This window comes from Eschrichtius robustus, chromosome 12 (genome assembly GCF_028021215.1).
Source record: "Eschrichtius robustus isolate mEscRob2 chromosome 12, mEscRob2.pri, whole genome shotgun sequence".
In the NCBI taxonomy this organism is placed as follows: Eukaryota; Metazoa; Chordata; class Mammalia; order Artiodactyla; family Eschrichtiidae; genus Eschrichtius; species Eschrichtius robustus.
In genome coordinates, this window is record NC_090835.1 from 71,937,427 (window position 1) to 71,956,922 (window position 19,496).

The window sequence follows — 19,496 nt, forward strand, 5'->3', positions numbered from 1 at the left end:
GATGTGAACATGGGGAGCACAGGGAGGGTGATGCAGAATAAGTCTGGAGAGGCAGGAGCGGGGCAGGCTGTGTAGGCCCTCTAGGCCACGTGAAGAATCATGGTCTTCATCCAGAAAGCAATGGGAAGCCAGTTAAGGGTTCTAAGCAGATATAGTACAAGAGTTGTGCCTGAAAAATGCCACTCTGGCTACAGTAAGTGAGGTAAACTTGAGGGAGGGTACAGCGAGAGTGTCGAGGGGTCAGTTAGCAGAGCAGAGGAGAGAGGAGACAGATGATGGTAGTTGGATTAGGTGGTCTTGACTTATCTTTGTCATCTGGACTATAATATTAATATGAAAGCTATTTCCATAAAAAAGAAAAATCTTTCTGACTATGTACATTTTAAGTGTACTCACACAGCTCACTGAGAAAGTTTTATTGAGGCATGCCTCATTTTTTTTTTTTTTTAAATAATAGGCATGGAAAAATTATTATCCTCACAGAATAACATTGCTCCTGGGTTAAGCAAGGAAGAGGGAAAAGAGCTCTCAGCTTTTCTCTCCGGATCATTGGCTATCCAAGGGGACTTCACTTCCTACCAGAGCCGTCACCTGTCAAATGTTCTGGCGGGGGAGGAGCCTCTCCACTGGTGGTCCACAGAACCTGCCGATACCTCTAAACTTACAACTCAGTTCACATACTTGGCATCAAAATCTACATTCCATGTGGCTTCCAACAGAGGGGTAAATTTTTCCTTAAAAGGTTTCTGAAATACAAAAGGTAAATCCCTTCTCTAGACATGCAGGGATAAGTGACTGACTCCCTTCTGATGTTTTTTATTCCAAAATATTCATCTACTCTGGCTACTTCATAACCCCCTAAACAAAAGTATGATTAACAAGTGTTTCCAAGTCTGGTCTAACAGATAGATGTCTTCCACAGGGCAGGCTCTGATACCTCATCATTAACTCAGGGGTCTGCCTAGTACCAGACATATCCTCTGTGTTTTACCTGAATTCCGTTATTTTTTTTTCATTTTTTTTTGCCATTCCTCTTACAGATACATGTTTCTCTATCATTCAAGTTCTAAAACTCTTGACAAAATTAACACCAATGTTTGCCCTTTAAAAAAAAAAACACAGGAAAGAACATGACTAGCTTTTTTCATTGCTGTCAAATGCTGTGTAGAAAAATGTAATTAAGTATGAAAAGAGAAAAAATAAAATCTCCATCGAACATTTTAAAAGTGACAATTACATAACCAGAGCCCATTAACTGGCTCACGCTTCAAGAAGGAGCAGCAAGCACACTCCTCCAACTGCTCAGGGAAGGGGATCTGAGGAGGGCAGCCCACCCATGACCACAGCAGACTCACAAAAAATGGTAATATTTCAATACAGGACCTATGCAACAGCCAAGATCTGCAATCCCATCCTGGAAACTAAAACTAGCACACTAAACAGGAACTTCTTCTCATCAGTGGTCTCAATGGTGAAGTTATTTTCTCCATTAAATCCCACTTTCTTTCTATTGCATCACATTAGTGACCCCAAGCCCTCTACACACAACCCCAGGTCACATGATTAGCAGTGACCTCCTGGAACCAACCGAAGATTTTCGTTTTGTTAAGTGCCAGCCTAAGAAACAAAGCTGGTGGAACGGAAGCTTTTTCAACTTTATCACTAACAATGGCAAAGAAGATGCAGCAAGGTAAATAAACAGTCTAGGTTTAAATGTCCCGTTTTTCAATCTTGCTACACTTTGGCAGAGTTTACTGAGGCTGTGACTCTCCACATTTAATTTATCCCGTTGTCCTCAACCACTGCAGCACTTAGAGAAAGAAACATGACTTCTCATTCTAAGATTCCTAGTGAATAAATAGAAACAGACCCCAGAACAGAATGTTGCCCCTCCCCAGGACTAAATGACAGAACATTCAGCAAAGGGGACAAACTGCTTCTCAGATAGGAATACTGTCAGGCTGAAGTACAGGGAGCAGACGAGCTGTCCCTACAGAGGCCTTTCCAGGTGACACAGAGACTGTCAAAGTGCTTCTCAGGGAAGGCCCAGGGGAGAAACTTTCTAAAGTTAGGATGCTATAGAAATTGCCTGATCCAAGGTAGTGTTCCACGGTCTCAAGTAGGCCAGGCCCCTCTGAGTGGGGAAATCCAAGTGGAAATGGACTTCTGAAGTCCTGGGGAAAGATGAAAGGAAGAAGTACTCTTGGAGAACTGGGCTCTGAGAGGCCCAAGGGGAGAAGCATAAGGAAAATGTGGCTCAGGTGTCCTTTTCAGGGAAGCACTTGTGCTTAGGGTAAGTGGCTTCAAGGTTCTGAAAAGCTACTAGGATATTGCTATGTACAGCACTTATTTAATTTCTTTAATTTATTGCTGACAGTAAATAAACCATGCCACTCTGCCAGCATATGCTACTCAAATAATGTCAAGGGCAAATCTCTACAAGACATTTATGGCAGCAGCTAGGAAAAAAAAAATCTTTTTCAAATAAAGTTTTCCTTTTGATTTTAAAAGAAGTACATGTAAATTGGTCAAAAATGTAGGAAACTAGAAATAATTTCCCTAATCCCAATATACAAAGCCAACCATTATTAACATTTTGGCATATTTCCTTCTGGCTTTCTTCTTCCATTGTTTTTTCTCCTACTTGTGATTATAATTCTATAATTTTGTATCCTGTTTAAAAAACCTTGTGTAAGTATTTTCTTAAGTTATTAGAAACTCTGTTTCTTTTGTTTTTTTGGTTTTTCTTGGCCATGCCACATGGCTTATGGGATTTTAGTTCCCTAACCAGGGATCGAACCCGGGCCCTTGGCAGTGAGAGCTCGGAGTCCTAACCACTGGACTGCCAGGGAATTCCCTAAAAACTCTTTACAACATCATTTTAATGACCACTTAGGCTAGGGAAGAAAACTTACTCAAAAGGAAATATGACTAGTATATCTGGCAGGCAGATGGACAGTCTGTGAGAAAATCAGCCTAAAATCTAGAGACACTAGGTAGTTCCAGATTAGGACCACAGAAATCTCAAGTGGAAAAAGAAAATCTTCAGTATTACCCAATTTTTTATATCTAATTTTTTATATTTGCCAAAATGTTTGCCAAGGGGGCACAGTCTTGGACAGATGATGGCCTACATTGCTAACACTTTGGCAGACAGAATTATTAGTCAATGGGACCAAGACAAAGTGAAGAAACAGTTAAAAAATGAACATGAAGGAGGTCAATATGTAAGGAGCACATGCTGGCAGGAAACAAGACAGCTGCATAACACAGGAGAAACACAGCCAGGCACAAGGAAGGAAAGGGAAAAGATGTGGGGTCACTGGGGAGTATCAACAGCCAATGCAGTAGAGCTTCCGGGAATGCAAGTTCAAGATGGCCGACATAATCGGCACATTTACCTTGCTCCCTTCCTGGAAACCAGTGAGGTGACATCAAAGAAATACAAAGGAGACACCTTCATAATAGTGTTGCAAACTCAAAAGAAGGCTATTAGCAAATCAAGATTTTGTTGAATTTCTAGAAAATGGTAGGTGGATGAAACATTATTCATAAATCTGAGGGGAATTGGGCAGATTTCCATATAATAGCAAACTGAGCAGGATGGAAGAAAAACGACCCACATCCAGCCATACCATTGTGAAATTTAAGACCTCCGAGGATGAAGAGAAGATCCTAAAGGCTTCTATAGGGAAAAATAAATTACTACAAAGAATAAGAATCTGCTTATATCAGATTTCTCATCAGCAACATTAGATGATAGATGGCAATAAATCCAAGCTTTCAAAATTCTGAAGGAACTGAACTCTATACCCAGTTAAACTATGAGTCAGGTATGCAAGTATTCTGAAAATTTGCCTTCCACATACCCTTTCTGAAGAAATTACCTATAGATTTACTCTGTGCAATGCTCATAAGGGATCTTCTTAACTAAGACCCAATCAAGTCATATTTGGCTTCAAATTTACCCAGGAGAGAGAATAGAAAAGACAGTGTGCCACCAGGGTAGCAGCAGGCATTTCTCCTCAGGGGGAGTCCTTGTAGCAGTCCATACAAATGTACAGGAGTCATTCCTGCTGGCATGCAAGTGACACAGCTCAGGTGAGTGTATAAGACTTATTCTGGGCAGGTGTGGGGCCTCTCTGGCCTAGAAGCCTTATATTTCAAATTGAAAATAGTATCTCTTGTAATAGTTCCATAAACACAGATCCCAGAACTTTCATGAGGGACATGTCTAGTCACAAGTCATCACACTCAGGAAACCCAAAGCTATGACTTCCAACCAGATATTAAAAGTCCTCCCAGCCAGATGCAATTGACCAATCAGGGGTGATTTTTATCATAAGCAATGTTGCCTAATAACCCAGCTGACATTCCACTTCGATCAGATTTTCAGGGGAAGAGATCTAGAAAGGTAACTAGGACAAAGGACAATATCTCCTGCGAAGGAAAAAGGGTTTGATTACCCCTTTACCCACATTCTCCAAAAAGATCACAGCTGTAGAGTAGGCCTAGGAAGCAGTCTGTTCAAAAATAAACCAATGATGGGATGTAAACTGGTGCAGCCACTGTGGAAAACAGTATGGAGGTTTCTCAAAAAACTAAAGATAGAACTACCATATGACACAGCAATTCCACTCCTGGGCATACATCCGACAAAAACAAAGCCACAAATTCGAAATGATACATGCACCCCAATATTCATATAGCAGCATTATTTATAATTGCCAAGATATGGAAGCAACCTAAGTGTCCATCAACAGAAGAATGGATAAAGAAGCTGTGATACACACACACACACACACACACACACACACACACACAATGGAGTGCTACTCAGCCATAAAAAAGATTGAAATCTTGCCACTTGCAACAACATGGATGGACTTGGAGGATATTACGCTAAGTGAAATAAGTCAGACAGAGAAAGACAAATACCGTAAGGTATCACTTATATGTGGAATCTAAAAAATACAACAAACTAGTGAAAGAAAAAAAAACAGACTCAAAGATACAGAGAACAGGGACTTCCCTGGTGGCGCAGTGGTTAAGAAGCCTCCTGCCAGTACAGGGGACACGGGTTTGATCCCTGGTCTGGGAAGATCCCACATGCCGTGGAGCAACTAAGCCCATGCGCCACAACTACTGAGCCCACACGCCACAACTACTGAAGCCTGCACACTCTAGGGCTGTGTCCTGCAACTACTGAAGCCCGTGCACCTAGAGCCCGTGCTCTGCAACAAGAGAAGCCACCTCAGTGAGAAGCCCACGCACTGCAACAGAATAGCCCCCGCTCACCACAACTAGAGAAAGCCCGTGCGTAGCAACGAAGACCCAATGCAGCCAAAATATAAAAAAATTTTTAAAATAAAAATAAATAAAAGATACAGAGAACAAACTAGTCACTACCAGTGGGGAGGGGAGGAGGGACCATACAGGGGTAGGGAACTAAGAAGTACAAACTATTATGTATAAGATAACCTGCAAGGATATACTGTACAACACAGGGAATATAGCCAATATTTTATAACTACAAATAGAGTATAACCTTTAAAAATTGTGAATCGCTATATTGTACACCTGTAACTTATGTAATACTGTACACATCAACTATACGTCAATTAAAAAAAAGGGAAAAAAAATTAACCAGCAAACAAAAGTATGCTTTACATACTGTAACAGGAAAAAGAGGCAATTAGGAACTCCAGGAAAACAAAAAGCTGGCTAATATGAAGCTAGTTATTTATCATTTGTGGAATACTTCTGAGCACTTGTTAAGAAAATCGAATCTGTGATCTGAACACAGTACAATTCTTCCAAGAGGGACACAAGTTCAGTGACGTTGAATAGCATTTCCCTCACTACAGAGCCAATGAATTACTAGATCTGTAGGGAGCAATGTTTATATAATCATAATATTATAATGAGTTCTTAGTGGTTTTCCCTTTTCAGGATTAGTTCATAGCCAACACATGGAAGATTTAAATAAATCAAAAAAAAAACAGAAAATAATATCATAAATCTTCACAATGTCAATGAGGTGGGACAGCTAACAGATGGGGAGAGACAGAGGGAAATGTAGGGGTGGTAATTTCTTTACTAACATAGTAGGGAGTCAAGAAATACTATCCACAATTGATGGATCAAAAAATAGAGGTTTAAGTACATTGTTTAATTTTAAAAGGTAAGTAATAGTAGAACTAAAAAGAAAAACATAACTAACAAAAAATGAGGAGTGGTTAAGTGAGCTAAATACCTCATTAATTTTTATACCAAGGAGTTAGTGAAGTTGATAAAGAGAGATATAAAAATATTATTTATAATTCAGAAGTTACAAAAACTAAAAAAAAAGTCAAAAGTAGTTACTTCCGAGGAATGAAACAGAAGATGGGAGGGTAAAAATTTACTTTTCACTTATATCTTTTTGGACTGTTGAAAATAACTTTCCATGGGCATGTTTTACATTTATAATAAAAAAAGAAAAACTGATGTTAGTATTTTACTGTACTGACACAGATTTAGGATTCAGCAATTTAGAAGACAGTAGAGAAAAGCAATCAACGATTAAAAAGTGAAATAAGGGACTTCCCTGGTGGCGCAGTGGTTAAGAATCCACCTGCCAATGTAGGGGACATGGGTTCGAGCCCTGGTTCGGGAAGATCCCACATGCCATGGAGCAACTAAGCCCGTGTGCCACAACTACTGAGCCTGCGAGCCACAACTACTGAAGCCCGCATGCCTAGAGCCCGTGTCCGCAACAAGAGAAGCCACTGCAATGAGAAGCCCGTGCACCGCCATGAAGAGTAGCCCCCACTCGCTGCAACTACAGAAAGCCTGCGCACAGCAACAGGAACCCAACACAGCCAAAAATAAATAATTTTCTAAAAAAAGGGAAATAAGGTTAAAAGGTACAGGAATAGACGATGTGAAAAAAGAGAACAAAAAGTAATTTTGTAAAATCAGCTGATACATTTGTGAAAACATAGGTAAACCTTGAGGGCATTATGCTAAGTGAAGTAACTCAGACTGAGAAAGACAAATATTGTATGATCTCACTTATATGTGAAATCTAAACAAACAAACTCATAGAAACAGAACAGACTGATGGTTGCCAGGTGCTGGGGGGGCGGGGTGAGGGAAATGGGAGAAGGTGGTTAAAAGGTACAAACTTCCTATTACAAGATAAATAAGTTCTGGGGATGTAATGTACAGCATGGTGACTACAGTTAACAGTACATTTGTATATTTCAAAGTTACTAAGAGAGTAGATCTTAAAAGTTCTCACCATAAGAAATAAAATTATAACTAGGTGAGGTGATGGATGGTAAACTTGGTGTGGTGATCATTTCGCAATATATATATATACCAAATCATTGGGTTGTACACTCTAACCTTATACAATGTTATATATCAATTACATCTCAATAAGCTGGGAAAAACCCCAAATCAGTCAATACAAAAACAGGATTATCTATGATAGAAAATGAGCCTTTATCTTGAAAGCTCCAACTGTAGCAGGCCAAAAAAGGAAACTATCCTAACCCAGGAGCAGGAATTTATAGGAAGACATTGGAGAATCTCACTCCCTAGGTCTTTTTCAGAGGACAGCAAAAATCTGTCCTCTGATTTCTTGACTAGGTAGAATGCTATCAAGAGGCAGGGCTATTGATTTCTAATGGTCCTATAGAATTTCATTTATAACATGACTTGCATACTTTATTTCACTAAAAAACAGGCTACAATACTTGAAGCTAATAGGATCCTCTCTTGAGGATTGCTCTGGAGTACATTAGTTCAAAAGGAAAGGCTTTCTTCTTTTATCATCTACATATCTTCCATAAGATGTTACAGGAAAACCCGAACGAACTTGTTGGCCAACCAATATATCTTCTAAGAACTAACTCAAAAATGGGAGGAACGATAGATTCAGGTTATGTCTATAAACATTAAATCATAACCTTTGGCTCCAGTGATTCCTAGAGGATTAATAGGCACTCGCCTTCTTGCTACTACTCTTGTTCTTCTAATATATTATTTATTAATTTGTAAAACACTTACTGCTATAGTATCTAAGTGCTAACATACAAGGTTAAAAACATATTATTGAAACCCACCAACTAATGGAAACAAAAAATTAAAAAGAGAAAAAAAAAGATGCTGATGACTTAATGCAAGGCTACTGGGAGAGGATCTAATGAGTGAGTGGGTTTTTGAATCAAGAAAAACCCATTTAAATAAATATAAAATCATTATGATATGTACCTTGTCAGTAGTTAGTCAACCAGTTCTTGTTGAAAACCCAATTGTATAACACCTTCAACAGGGGGACATAAAAGAGATGAGGAATCCAATTTATAACTCATAAAATGACAGAAGAGATGGGTGATGGTAACCAGTGAGATGTGTAAAAGATGAGGAAGAGAGGGTGTGGTTTGTGAGCTGTATACCCAATAAGCTATGACTCTGGAAAGATAAATGGGTGGTTGTTCATGGGCCTTGAAGGCCTTCCTAGTGTATAAAAAGGGTTCTGGGAGCTTGGAAATAAGTGAATCACTTCATTTCCCAGTTTTCATCATCCACCTTGGTTTAGCAATGCTTTGGGTTCTAGGAGGGAATGTGGTACCGGAGAAAGAGCCCTTCATTCTCTCTTTTATAAAATGAGGACAATATCCCACACAAGGTGTTTTATATTCAGGACAGAATAAGATAAAATACATGCAGGTAAAGGAATACTAGTTACTAAATAATTGTTAGTTTTCTTATGGTATGCTAGAGATGGCTACAAGATCTGTGATCCACAGAGAAGTGGCTGCCCAGCCAGGAGCTGACTACGTTTCCTAGTCCTACTAGCATCTAGTGTGGCAACTGACTAGTTCTCCCCAGTGGAATGCAAGTGGAAGTGATGTTTACTATACCCAGGCCAAGGCTGTTCAGATCCAGGTTTACCTTCTCTCTGCTCTCTCCCCATCTATCAGCTAGATGCAAATGATGCTGATGAGGCCCTAGATGATGGCAGAACCACAAGAAGGAAGACACCTGGGTTCCTCAATCATCTGTGAAGAGCCACTTGACAACCAGGAATACTCATGACTGAGAAGTACACTATTGTGTTAAGCCACTGACATATTGAAGCCACTAGTTGTTACGGCAGCAAATGTTACCCTAACCAATACAAACATGCTATAAAATTACTATAATAATAATGGTGAGGATGTCAGACATTGCATCAAACAAGCCATCATTAATGCTATTATGAAATCTTGAAAAGATGTTCAACATCATTAGCCATCAGGAAAATGCAAATCAAAACCACTATGAGATGCCACTTCACTCCCACTAGGATGGCTATGAACAAAAAGATAGACAATAACAAGTACTGGCAAGAATGTGGATAAACTGAAACCTTGTTACACTGCTGGTAGGAATGCAAAATGGTACAGCTGTTGTGGACAAGTTTGGCAGTTCCTCAAAAACTTAAACATAGAGTTACTATAAGACCCAACAATTCCACTCATAGGTATATATACAAGAGAACTGAAAACATATGTTCACACAAAAACTTGTACAGGAATGTTCATAGCAGCAATACTCATAATAGCCAAAAAGTAGAAACAATTCAAATGTTCATCAGCTGATAAATGGATAAACAAAATGTGCTATATATATTCCTATATTATGGAATACTATTCAGTCATAAAAAGGAAATGAAGTACTGATACATGCTATAACATGAATGAACCCTGAAAACATTATACTAAGTGAAAGGAGCCTGGAGCAAAAGATCACATACTATATGATTCCATTTATATGAAACGTCCAGAATATGTAAATCCATAGCGACAGAAAGCAGATTACTGGGTGCTGGGGCTGTGGGCTCTGGAGGGAAATGGGGAGACTGCTAATGGGCAGGAGGTTTCTTTTTGGGGTGGTGAAAATGTTCTGGAACAGTAGATAGTCATGATGATGGCACAACTCTGAACATACTAAAAACCACTAAACTGTACAGTTTAAAAGGGTGAATTCTATGGTATGAGAATCATATCTCAATTAAAATAAAAAAAGAAATCTCAGCTATTTGCTTTATCTTGCCTCCCACAGCATCTGGCTCTACACAAGAAGGCACTGAGCTCTTTTCAGGCAATGACTGGGAAAAGGTATGAGGGAACCTTCTAGGATGCTGCAGATGTGCTAATTTCAATCTGAGTGGTGGTTACATTCATTCTTAGCATGATTCTAAGCTGGTCAGAACTCAGAATCCTTCTGCCTGGCTTCATCCATAACCAGGTAAGGTCAAACAGAGCCCCAATGCCATATGCATGAAATGTTTCTGTTTCCCACAGGAGACCTAAAATACAAACTTTCCTTAGTTTAGGTAACAGTGTAACTAACATGGAGATGAAATAAATATTTAAAGGTAACCCTGAGAATTATATGAGGGTGGGGAATAGGTGAGAGTCTCAGAATACTACTAAAGTGTGTATTGCATCAGCAAAAATCACTAAGGAAGAAAAAAGTCCCGAAGGGGTAGTATGGGATGTGGGGGGAGGACCTGAGAGAGGATTGCATGTGGAAAGTATCTTTCTTTTTCCTGCTTAGATACATGCCACTTTTACAAGTCAAGTTAAAACCACAAAATAAGAAATGCTTCTTTGGTCATATAAAGTAAATTCTCATCCAAGTACTTAATAGTCAAAACTGAAGTAGGGCTTCCCTGGTGGCGCAGTGGTTGAGAATCTGCCTGCCAATGCAGGGGACATGGGTTCGAGCCCTGGTCTGGGAAGATCCCACATGCCGCAGAGCAACTAGGCCCATGAGCCACAACTACTGAGCCTGCGTGTCTGGAGCCTGTGCTCCCCAAGAGAGGCCGCGATAGTGAGAGGCCCGCGCACCGCGATGAAGAGTGGCCCCCGCTTGCCGCAACTAGAGAAAGCCCTCGCACAGAAACGAAGACCCAACACAGCCAAAAATAAATAAATAAATAAATAAATTAAAAAAAAAAAAAAGAACTATAGATTCATTAAGTAAAAAGAGGCACAAGACCCCTTTAAAAAAAACAAAAACAACAACAACAAAAAAAACTGAAGTAAAGGATCATCAGAATGTTTTAACCTCCAAATAAGAATATAATTTGGTGACTCCATGAATCTTCACTGGAACCTTCTGAATCCAGTGGAAAGACTGTCTTTTAAAGTGGCATAAATTCCTGAAGGATGTAACTTACTTGCAGGTGACTTTAGTTCTGTCGGCTACCATGGTCCACTGCTGCTGGTTGGTGGAAACCTCGACGTAGTAGCTATAGCTCCGATCGTCACAGTCCCACAGTAATAACCTGAACAGAAGGAAAACATAAGAATGCTGTGAATGTTCCATCTGGCTCTTTCCTTAGGCTGTGTGCGTGAGGGGATCTATGTCTACTCTAGCCTTCCAACCTGTCTTCTTTGCCCACACACTTCCAGGACTAAAGAAAGAAAGTGAATCCCCAACGAAAGCATGCTGGGAGAAGGTGGAGTCAGCCTGCAGTGAGAGGCCTGTTTCTTTAAAAATTTACTTCACAAGTCACCCAACCCCAGGCGGCCTCTGTCCCCCAAGTGGCAAAGATCTTCTGATTGGCTTATCAGGGAGCTGTCCCCAAGTCCTCCTTCCTGATTCTTCCAGCTCTCATCTCTTTGGCTGGGCTGAACAAAGGTAACACCCTTGAGACCACTGTTCAAGGGGAAATCTGTGCTTTCTAATTGGTCTTCTAAGTGGTAGTTACTAGTATGCCCCAATGACCTTAAACATGTTTCAGGTTCCTTCTCATTCTGACCAGACTTTCTGCATAGCTTTCGTAAGACTGCCTGATTGGGAGATACAGGCAAACATATATTCGTCAGTAAAACTTTTTATTTCTTAGAAATTGATCATATTGGTCCTGTTCTTCTTATCCCCCTTTTTAGCTCAGATAAGAACCAAAGCATTGACTATGTGATTTTATTTACTTGAAGTTCAAAAGAGACAAGATTTATCTATGGTGACAGGAGTCAGAATGGTAGTTACCTCTGGGGGAGGGAATGATTGGGAAAGGGTGAGGGAACCTTCTAGGATGCTAGAAATGGGCTAATTTTGATCCAGTGGAAGTTACATGGGTATATACATGTGTAAATATCCATCAAGCTATTCACAAAAGGTTTACACACTGTATGTGTGTCATTCCTGAATTTTAAAAATAGAATAAAAAAAGAATCTAAATATTACAATATGGGAGCAGAACACAGTCCAGCCTTCTGCTTCTGACAGTGCCACTGTGGTGAGAGATCATTGTTTTCTATAATTTCAGCCTCAAAAGTCCTTCCCATACAAGATATCTATCTTATTGCTTTACGGTTGGGCATGCACATTTGTTTCCTCCACCAGCTAGAACAGAGTGAGCTCCCTGAAGACAGTGTCTATGTCTTACCGGGTTTTCCACACGCAGGACTTGGCACAGACTCTCACACAGAGCCTACACTCCATGAATATTTGCTGAGCGAATATCAGTAGATCATTTGTAACAACAACAACAATGATCATTATTATTATAATGGCCAAAATTTCTTTAATGCTTACCGTGTACCAGGCCCTATGCTAAATGCTCTATGTAACTTATTAAATCTTTCCAAAAGTCCTCTTAACAAGCATTATTATTCTCATCAAATTATATATGGTGAAAGTGAGGCTTAAAGCTGTTAAGTAATTTATCTAAACTCAGTGAGGGTTCCAACCTGGTGTCCTGACCAAAGTCCCTTTCTGCACTCTGCTGTCAAATGTTTCCTTTACTCCCAGGTTATGTATCTGGGCCGCAGTTTACAACCTATAACCTATCACTCTACAAAAGTAGTTTGTATTATTTCTCCTTAATCCTGCAAGTACAATCAATGACAGTCCTTTGCACAAGTTCAGTTTAGTGTCACCTCTAAAGCTATTACTAAGGATTAGAAATGCCACTGTGTTCCGCTTTCCCCTCAGTTCCTTATTTTCAACTGTAATTTTGTTTGCTATCAATGATAGTACACACTACTTAATAGGCTAGAATTCATCTTTTAAGTAGAGAAAACTGTTAAAAGGTTTTGGAAAGCATAAACAGATGTGTAATACTGCACATGCTACTGCTTCTCTTGAACTCACCTAAGTATTTAATCTCTCAAAGTACTCTGAATCAATCAGACAGGAATCCACCCTATTGTTTTCAGTGTCCAATAATTCTACTTTTAGATTATACCAGTGTGCGTGATAAGAAAGTGAATCATTTCCCCATTAGTCATTTCCTCAAATATTACTCTAGTCTCTCAGCATGTTTATGCAGTTAGCCTATATTAATTTATACTTAGTAACTTTTAAAAATGTAATTTTTGCTTCTATGTTTGGCTCTCAGAATGAATATAAGCCTTTTAGAAAGATCGTTGATCTCTCTGTTTTTAAAAAATTCTACTCCAAACATGTGGGCTCTGTTTATAGCATATGTTCCATATATGTTCTGGGCTGAAATCATTCATAACTCTGCCAAAGTAGATTAAAACCAGGAAAAAAAAACTTCAAAATAATTAACCATTCTCTTTATTGAACAGCCCTGGTAACAGGCTTTTTGGGAGATGACGTTGAGGCTGTTTCCCAATGGAATTTTGGATTATTTATGGAGAGCCAGGTTTATCATAATCCATATCCTTCTGGATAATCATGAGTTAGTGCTTCTACCAGTGTATCCAAATGAAAATAATCAGTCCCTTTTGGGCTAAGATCTAACCAGATCTTGAAATATTTCATGGAAAAATATTTTTCGTGGAAAAATGTTTCATGGAAAAAGTTACAGTAACTTATTCTATAAAGTCCTCCAATTTCTTTCAAGGTAAAATGAAGATCACTTGTAATTCCAGTGATTTTGTCAACACACACACATGGTGCAAACTGCTTCTTTGCTTAATGACCTATTATGAATATCTTTTTTTTGCATCATCAAATATTCTTCCTCATCATACGTACTGGTTTCATAGAATTTCACTGTGTGGATGCCCCGTAATTTACTTAATTAGTCTCTTATTGTTGGACATTTAGGTAGTTGATAATATTGCACTGCTCTGAAACCTCTGTGATGAGCATTCTTAAGCTAAATCTATGGTTATTGCCTTTGAAAGTCGCTAGAAGTGAAACTCCTGGAGCAGGGCTTATGAGGCCTTGATGTGTATTACAGAACAGCTGCACACCTGTCCCCTCACCTCACCCGCAATGACAGTCTGCACCAATTCATACTCACACCACCAGCAGTGTATGAAAATGCCTGTTCTGTGCATCATCACCAATATTGTATATTATCTTTAAAAATACTGCCAATTTGATAGATGAAATATCTCTCATTATTTTAATTTGCAGTCTTTTACTTATCATTGAACTTGAACATTTTACCCATTTTCTACTTATATTTATCCTTTTGTTAATGACTTACAAGATGCCCTTTATATTTAAAGGATATTAATCCACTGCCTATCACAGTTTGCATGCTGAAGATACTAATTTTTATTAGCCTACTCTATCAATCTTTACCTCAGTAATTTCTCCTGGCCTAAATTCTTTTTTCTGAACAGCAGCCAAGTGCACATACCAGTTGAGACATCTCCTCTCTACTCCTCTATTAAGAGTCCCTGGGGGCTGGAAATGCGGGGTCAGGGTGACTCCTGAGTGGAAAAGGGACACTGATGGATCTCAGGTTGTCAAGCAAGGGCTCAGACTCACCTACACACAGGAGTTTTTAAGAGAGATTCTTTTTTTAAAATTGAATGAAAGATTCTTCAAATTCTATAGTGCTCTACAATTTTCAAAAATTTCACCCACATGATTTCATATAATCCCATAATAACCATTTTTTAAATCCTCTACCCCTATATTGCCCCTCCCCCTCCCCTTCCCCCCCACTGGTAGCCACTAGTTTGTTCTCTATATAAAAGGGATTCTAATTTATGTGCTAGGATGCATACTTGCTTGGAATGTAGGCTTAGCCAAGAATGAAAACCCCTCTGTTGATTCAACTGAAAAAAAAGCAAGCACAGCTTAAGGACACTAAAGGAAAAATTGGCTCAATCTCTTTTTTGCCCATGGAGAGAAATTTTGTTCTAATAAGGCACAACTGTAAAGCCCACCAATTCCCTTCACTTCTTTCCCTGCCAGCAAAGTCTGTTCCCGTATCTTTGCACCTGCAACAACACAGCAATATTTCCGATTTGTAATCTGCCAGAAAAGGTCTGCCCAGTGAGCTGGCCCAGGACAGACACACTCCCTCTGACGTTAATTGACAGTAGCTCCTTAAACATACCCGACATCCCCCCACCCACACATCAGAAGCCATTTTCAAAAGGGGCTGAATAAAGGAAGCTGCTAGCCAAGATCTACTGATGCAGATCAAGTCTGTGTTTAGCTGTGGCCACAAACCACTCCACCCAACGAGCACTGCATGAAACGCCTGGTCATATTAAATACCGTCTCCTCCATCTTCCTTATTCTCATTGTGGAATTTCCCTGAAAAGCAGTGAAGAGCTGGGCTTTTTTAAATTGATCAGCAGATGTGATTTTGCTTACATCTTCCATAAGTGCTCTGGCTGGCTGCATACCATTGATTACTGGGGTTCAGTTTACAGGAACTAATTGCTCTCTTTGCTGGTGTTTTGATACAAAATTCAATAGCGAATATGTTTTCAAAACTCTTGTCTTTGCGACTTGAGTCAGAAGTGACTTGAGGCAAACCCAGTGGACTGAGTTTTCCCTTCTTTAAAATAATTGCTCTCTCATCAGTCTGTGAAGAAAGTTTCCAAATTATAGCGTTCTAATTGGAAAGTCTGCATTATGCATGCGATGACAAACTATGTTGTGCTGAATGGCATTTTTTTCATCCTTTTCTTAAGGGATTAATTCTGTGCCAGATTGTGAACAATGGCTGAGGTTTAACAGTTGAGATCAACAGCTTCTCCACTGAATTGGTGTCTTTTACATCAGCAGCAAGTGTCTGTTTTGCCTGCTTCTAACTGTCCATCGTTCGTGGGAGACTCCACTGCAAGGCCAGGGGTCAAGACTGCTGCTCTTGCTGAGTTTTCCCATTTGGGCGAAAACAGACAACTAAGGGAAGATCAACTGCCAAGATATTAATCATATAATAATAATTTATCATAAAATCCATTTCCAATCTCTCAAAGTCAAAGGTACTTCTGACCTCAAAAATTTGCACTGACTATTCTTTGTTAAAAATCTCCAGAAATTAAGTTCTCCAGAAATAATTGTTTTCCATTCAACAATTCAACAAATATTTATTGAGCACTGACTAAGTGACATTAGGCAAGTCATTTAACTTGTACTTCAGTTTCATCCCTTGTGAAATTAAAGGTCTAGATTTGATGGTTTCTAAGGGCTCTTCTAGTTCCAACATTTTGTAATTTTCTGCAACAGCCTATGCAGTACAGGGTTTTGGGGTTTTTTGGGGGCATATCTGTCCTTTACATAGTAACTCCTCTTTATTTCTCTATCTATCTATCTATCTATCTATCTATCTATCTATCTATCTATCTATCGGCCGTGCCGTGCAGCATGAACGGGATCTTAGTTCCTGAACCTGTGCCCCCTGCAGTGGAAGCGCACAGTCTTAACCACTGGACCACCAGGGAAGTCCCAGTAACTCCTCTCTTTGAGAACTATTTCTGGCCCAACCTTGAGGTATATGTAGGGGGTTCCTGAGCTCTGTAGACCCAGCTGCATTACAGGAAGACATATGACCCCTGGTGGGCCAATCAGATTTCATACCAAAAATTTAGAATTATGTAAGATTTTAGCATAATTGGCTCTGTTCACTTAAAATGATGATAAAAATGTAGACATTCTGGAGTGACCCTCTTTCATCAGAAGCTCAAAGAAGCGAAGCAAGTCATCTGCGATGAGAAGCAAGAAGACAGATGGTATGGCCCAGGGAGGGCTGTCTGGGCTCCTCACAGGATTCCAACATCTGATTTTAGTCCCTATGGGGGCCACCAGAGTTCCTGCCCTAGTGTTCCATGAGAAATTTCCCAATCACTGTAATAAACTCACCATTGATGGCTTAAGCCATCTGTACTTGGTTTCTGCGGCTTGGAAACAAAAGGGCCTAAGATAAGCTCCTAGCAGAGTGCACGAAAAGAGCAGACATTCCGATGATGAGGATGACAATGATGATGGGGTGGCTACGAGGCCAGAGAGACTATGAGGTGGTGAGGAGGCTCACTCTGGACAGCAACCTTTTCATTCAAACGTGAAGGAAGATCCTTTGTTGAAGCCAAGAGTGGGAAGACTGCAGTGCGGGGTGAAAAGGCAAAACACGTTTTGGAATAGGCTCCGTGAGGCCAGCTGAGCTGCAGGGAGGGGCCTTTCGAAGATGGAGCAATCAGCGTGGGTTAGAACTCTCTGCAGCAGTGGCACCGAGGGAGCAGGAGGGAAGAAAGCAGGATCGACAGTGACAAGGAAGAGACAGTGCAGGATCAGGGAAGTGAAGGGTAGTTAAGAGTGTTCACCACTTCAGGCTGCTGAGGAGTTACGTGGGGTCAGAGGGGCTGACTACCTTTCAGAAGAGAGAGGGACTGGAGGTCGTGACGCAAAAGAGCGGATGCGATGGACATGAAGGTGAGGGAGAAAGGTATGAAGTTCTGGTCACAAGGGGAACTTTCAGTGCTTTCACCTCATTCAGAAGAGTACAGTTCTCACTCTTCTGAATGAGGAGCAGAAAGACAAACATCATGTTAGAGGCTCTATTTTAATCTCTGCTATTGAGAGGCAGGAGGGAGCCTGTAACAGGTGCCAGAAGTCAGTACAGTTTCAGAGGAACAACTTTACTGGTGAGAAACTGGGATTTTCCCAAAGATGAGAGGGATCCTATTGTCAGCTGTCACAGGGTTCAATTATGTAGCTTCCTCCTCAGGTGGGGAGCAAGGTCAAGCTGAGAAGAGCTGCTGGAGGGCCACAGGCCCAAAATGAGATTCTCAGCGGGAGACTGGAACTGAGAGCCAGCGCTTTAACAAAGCGTGTGGAGCGGACCAGGTAGCTGCCCTGCAGATTCCAGACACGGGAACTCCTGAGGAGCAGCGCCATGGGGGCCCTGCCTCTAAGTGGGCCACAACCTCTCAGGGCAAAGGGGACACCAGGAGAAGAAGAAAGCACAGACTGCTCGACAGATGGAAGGGGAACTTGGGAAATACGTTAGTCAGAGTACATCAGAGAGTCCACGTACTGTCTGACATTGTTTAATCTCTCATATATCTTAGAGAGTGACTTCTCTAAGAGAGGAAGAAATAATGACACTGGCTAAATAATCTTCTTTTGCAGCTGGCAAGGGAAAAGGTAAGCGCAAGCTCTCGGCTGTCTGGCACATGCAGCTTCTGTGTTTGGTCACTGAAGCCCCAGGATGAGGAAAGGTGAGGCTATGTGTACACGCGGGCTCCACCGCATAGGCTAGTTCACTGAGAAAGGGGGGGATAAAAGGAGGGGCCTTCCTCCCATCAAATCTTATGTTCTATACAGTATAATTCAGGTGAGTTATCTGAAAGTGGAGAAATGCCAATGGAGAATATACCTGCAGGATACGGCTACATGGAAAGCTGGATGGGACACAACTTTGAGACAGTACAAAACTACCAACTTTTAACAGCTAATTGAGACCATCATTTCACTCCTTGAAGGGATTAAGTTTTTAATTTCAAGTTTTAGGTGATGACATAAAAGGTAACAGCATACTACCAAACAACATGGCTGCAGCTGCAATATTCAGTAAACACTGAGTGTGGAAAGAATGGCAAAGAGCTAATCATAATCTCACCTCACATTCACACAGACCTCAACGGTTTCAAAATGTTTTTGCATACATTATCACATTTGGAAAAAAAACAATTTATAATCAGCACATTTCCTGCTTTCAATGCAAATCTATTTTTCTAAGTTACTTGGTTAATTTTTTTACATGAGCTAAACATTGAATAATCTGTAAAAAAGATTGCTTGGGCAATCATTTGGCAAACGCTTTATTAATAAGTAAGTTTTGGCCTAGGCTTAGATTTCATCCTACACAGTCCAATTTGATGAAAATTCTTTCATTTTATGTTTTCAGTGTGGATACATGAGAAAATTTTGTCCAGGCCAAACAGCCCTTGAGAAGAAAAGCAGTTTTTTTCTATTTTCCAAGGTGACTCTTTTCAATACAGCCCCTTCCTTAAGCGGGATGTTGGCATCAAAAATACTGGGAACCATTTCAAATGGTCTCGTTATATTTTAAAAGACCGTTACAGACCTCTTGGGCAGTGGCACGCTAAGCAGGTATGCGGCCTTTACAGATCTCTCCCTGCGTTTAAATTTGGCGTCATCAGTTCCCCTCTCCGCAGCAAGGCTAGCTTCCTTGATCTCAGCAGCGTCCTCATCATGACGTGTATACACAGTCAGTGAGCTTGGCCCGATTTGGCTCAACAGTAGGATCGGAAAAGGAGGTG

At 40.4% G+C, this 19,496-nt stretch overlaps 1 protein-coding gene across 1 annotated transcript in view; it reads right to left on the minus strand.

Annotated features, from left to right (window-relative positions):
- Positions 1 to 19,496, minus strand: part of BTBD9 (BTB domain containing 9) — a 409,107-nt gene that overhangs the window by 67,796 nt on the left and 321,815 nt on the right. Inside the window, exon 9 of the mRNA XM_068559438.1 lies at positions 11,222 to 11,329. Within this exon, the coding sequence (XP_068415539.1) occupies positions 11,222 to 11,329 (108 nt within the window). The remainder of the gene's footprint in view (positions 1 to 11,221; positions 11,330 to 19,496) is intronic.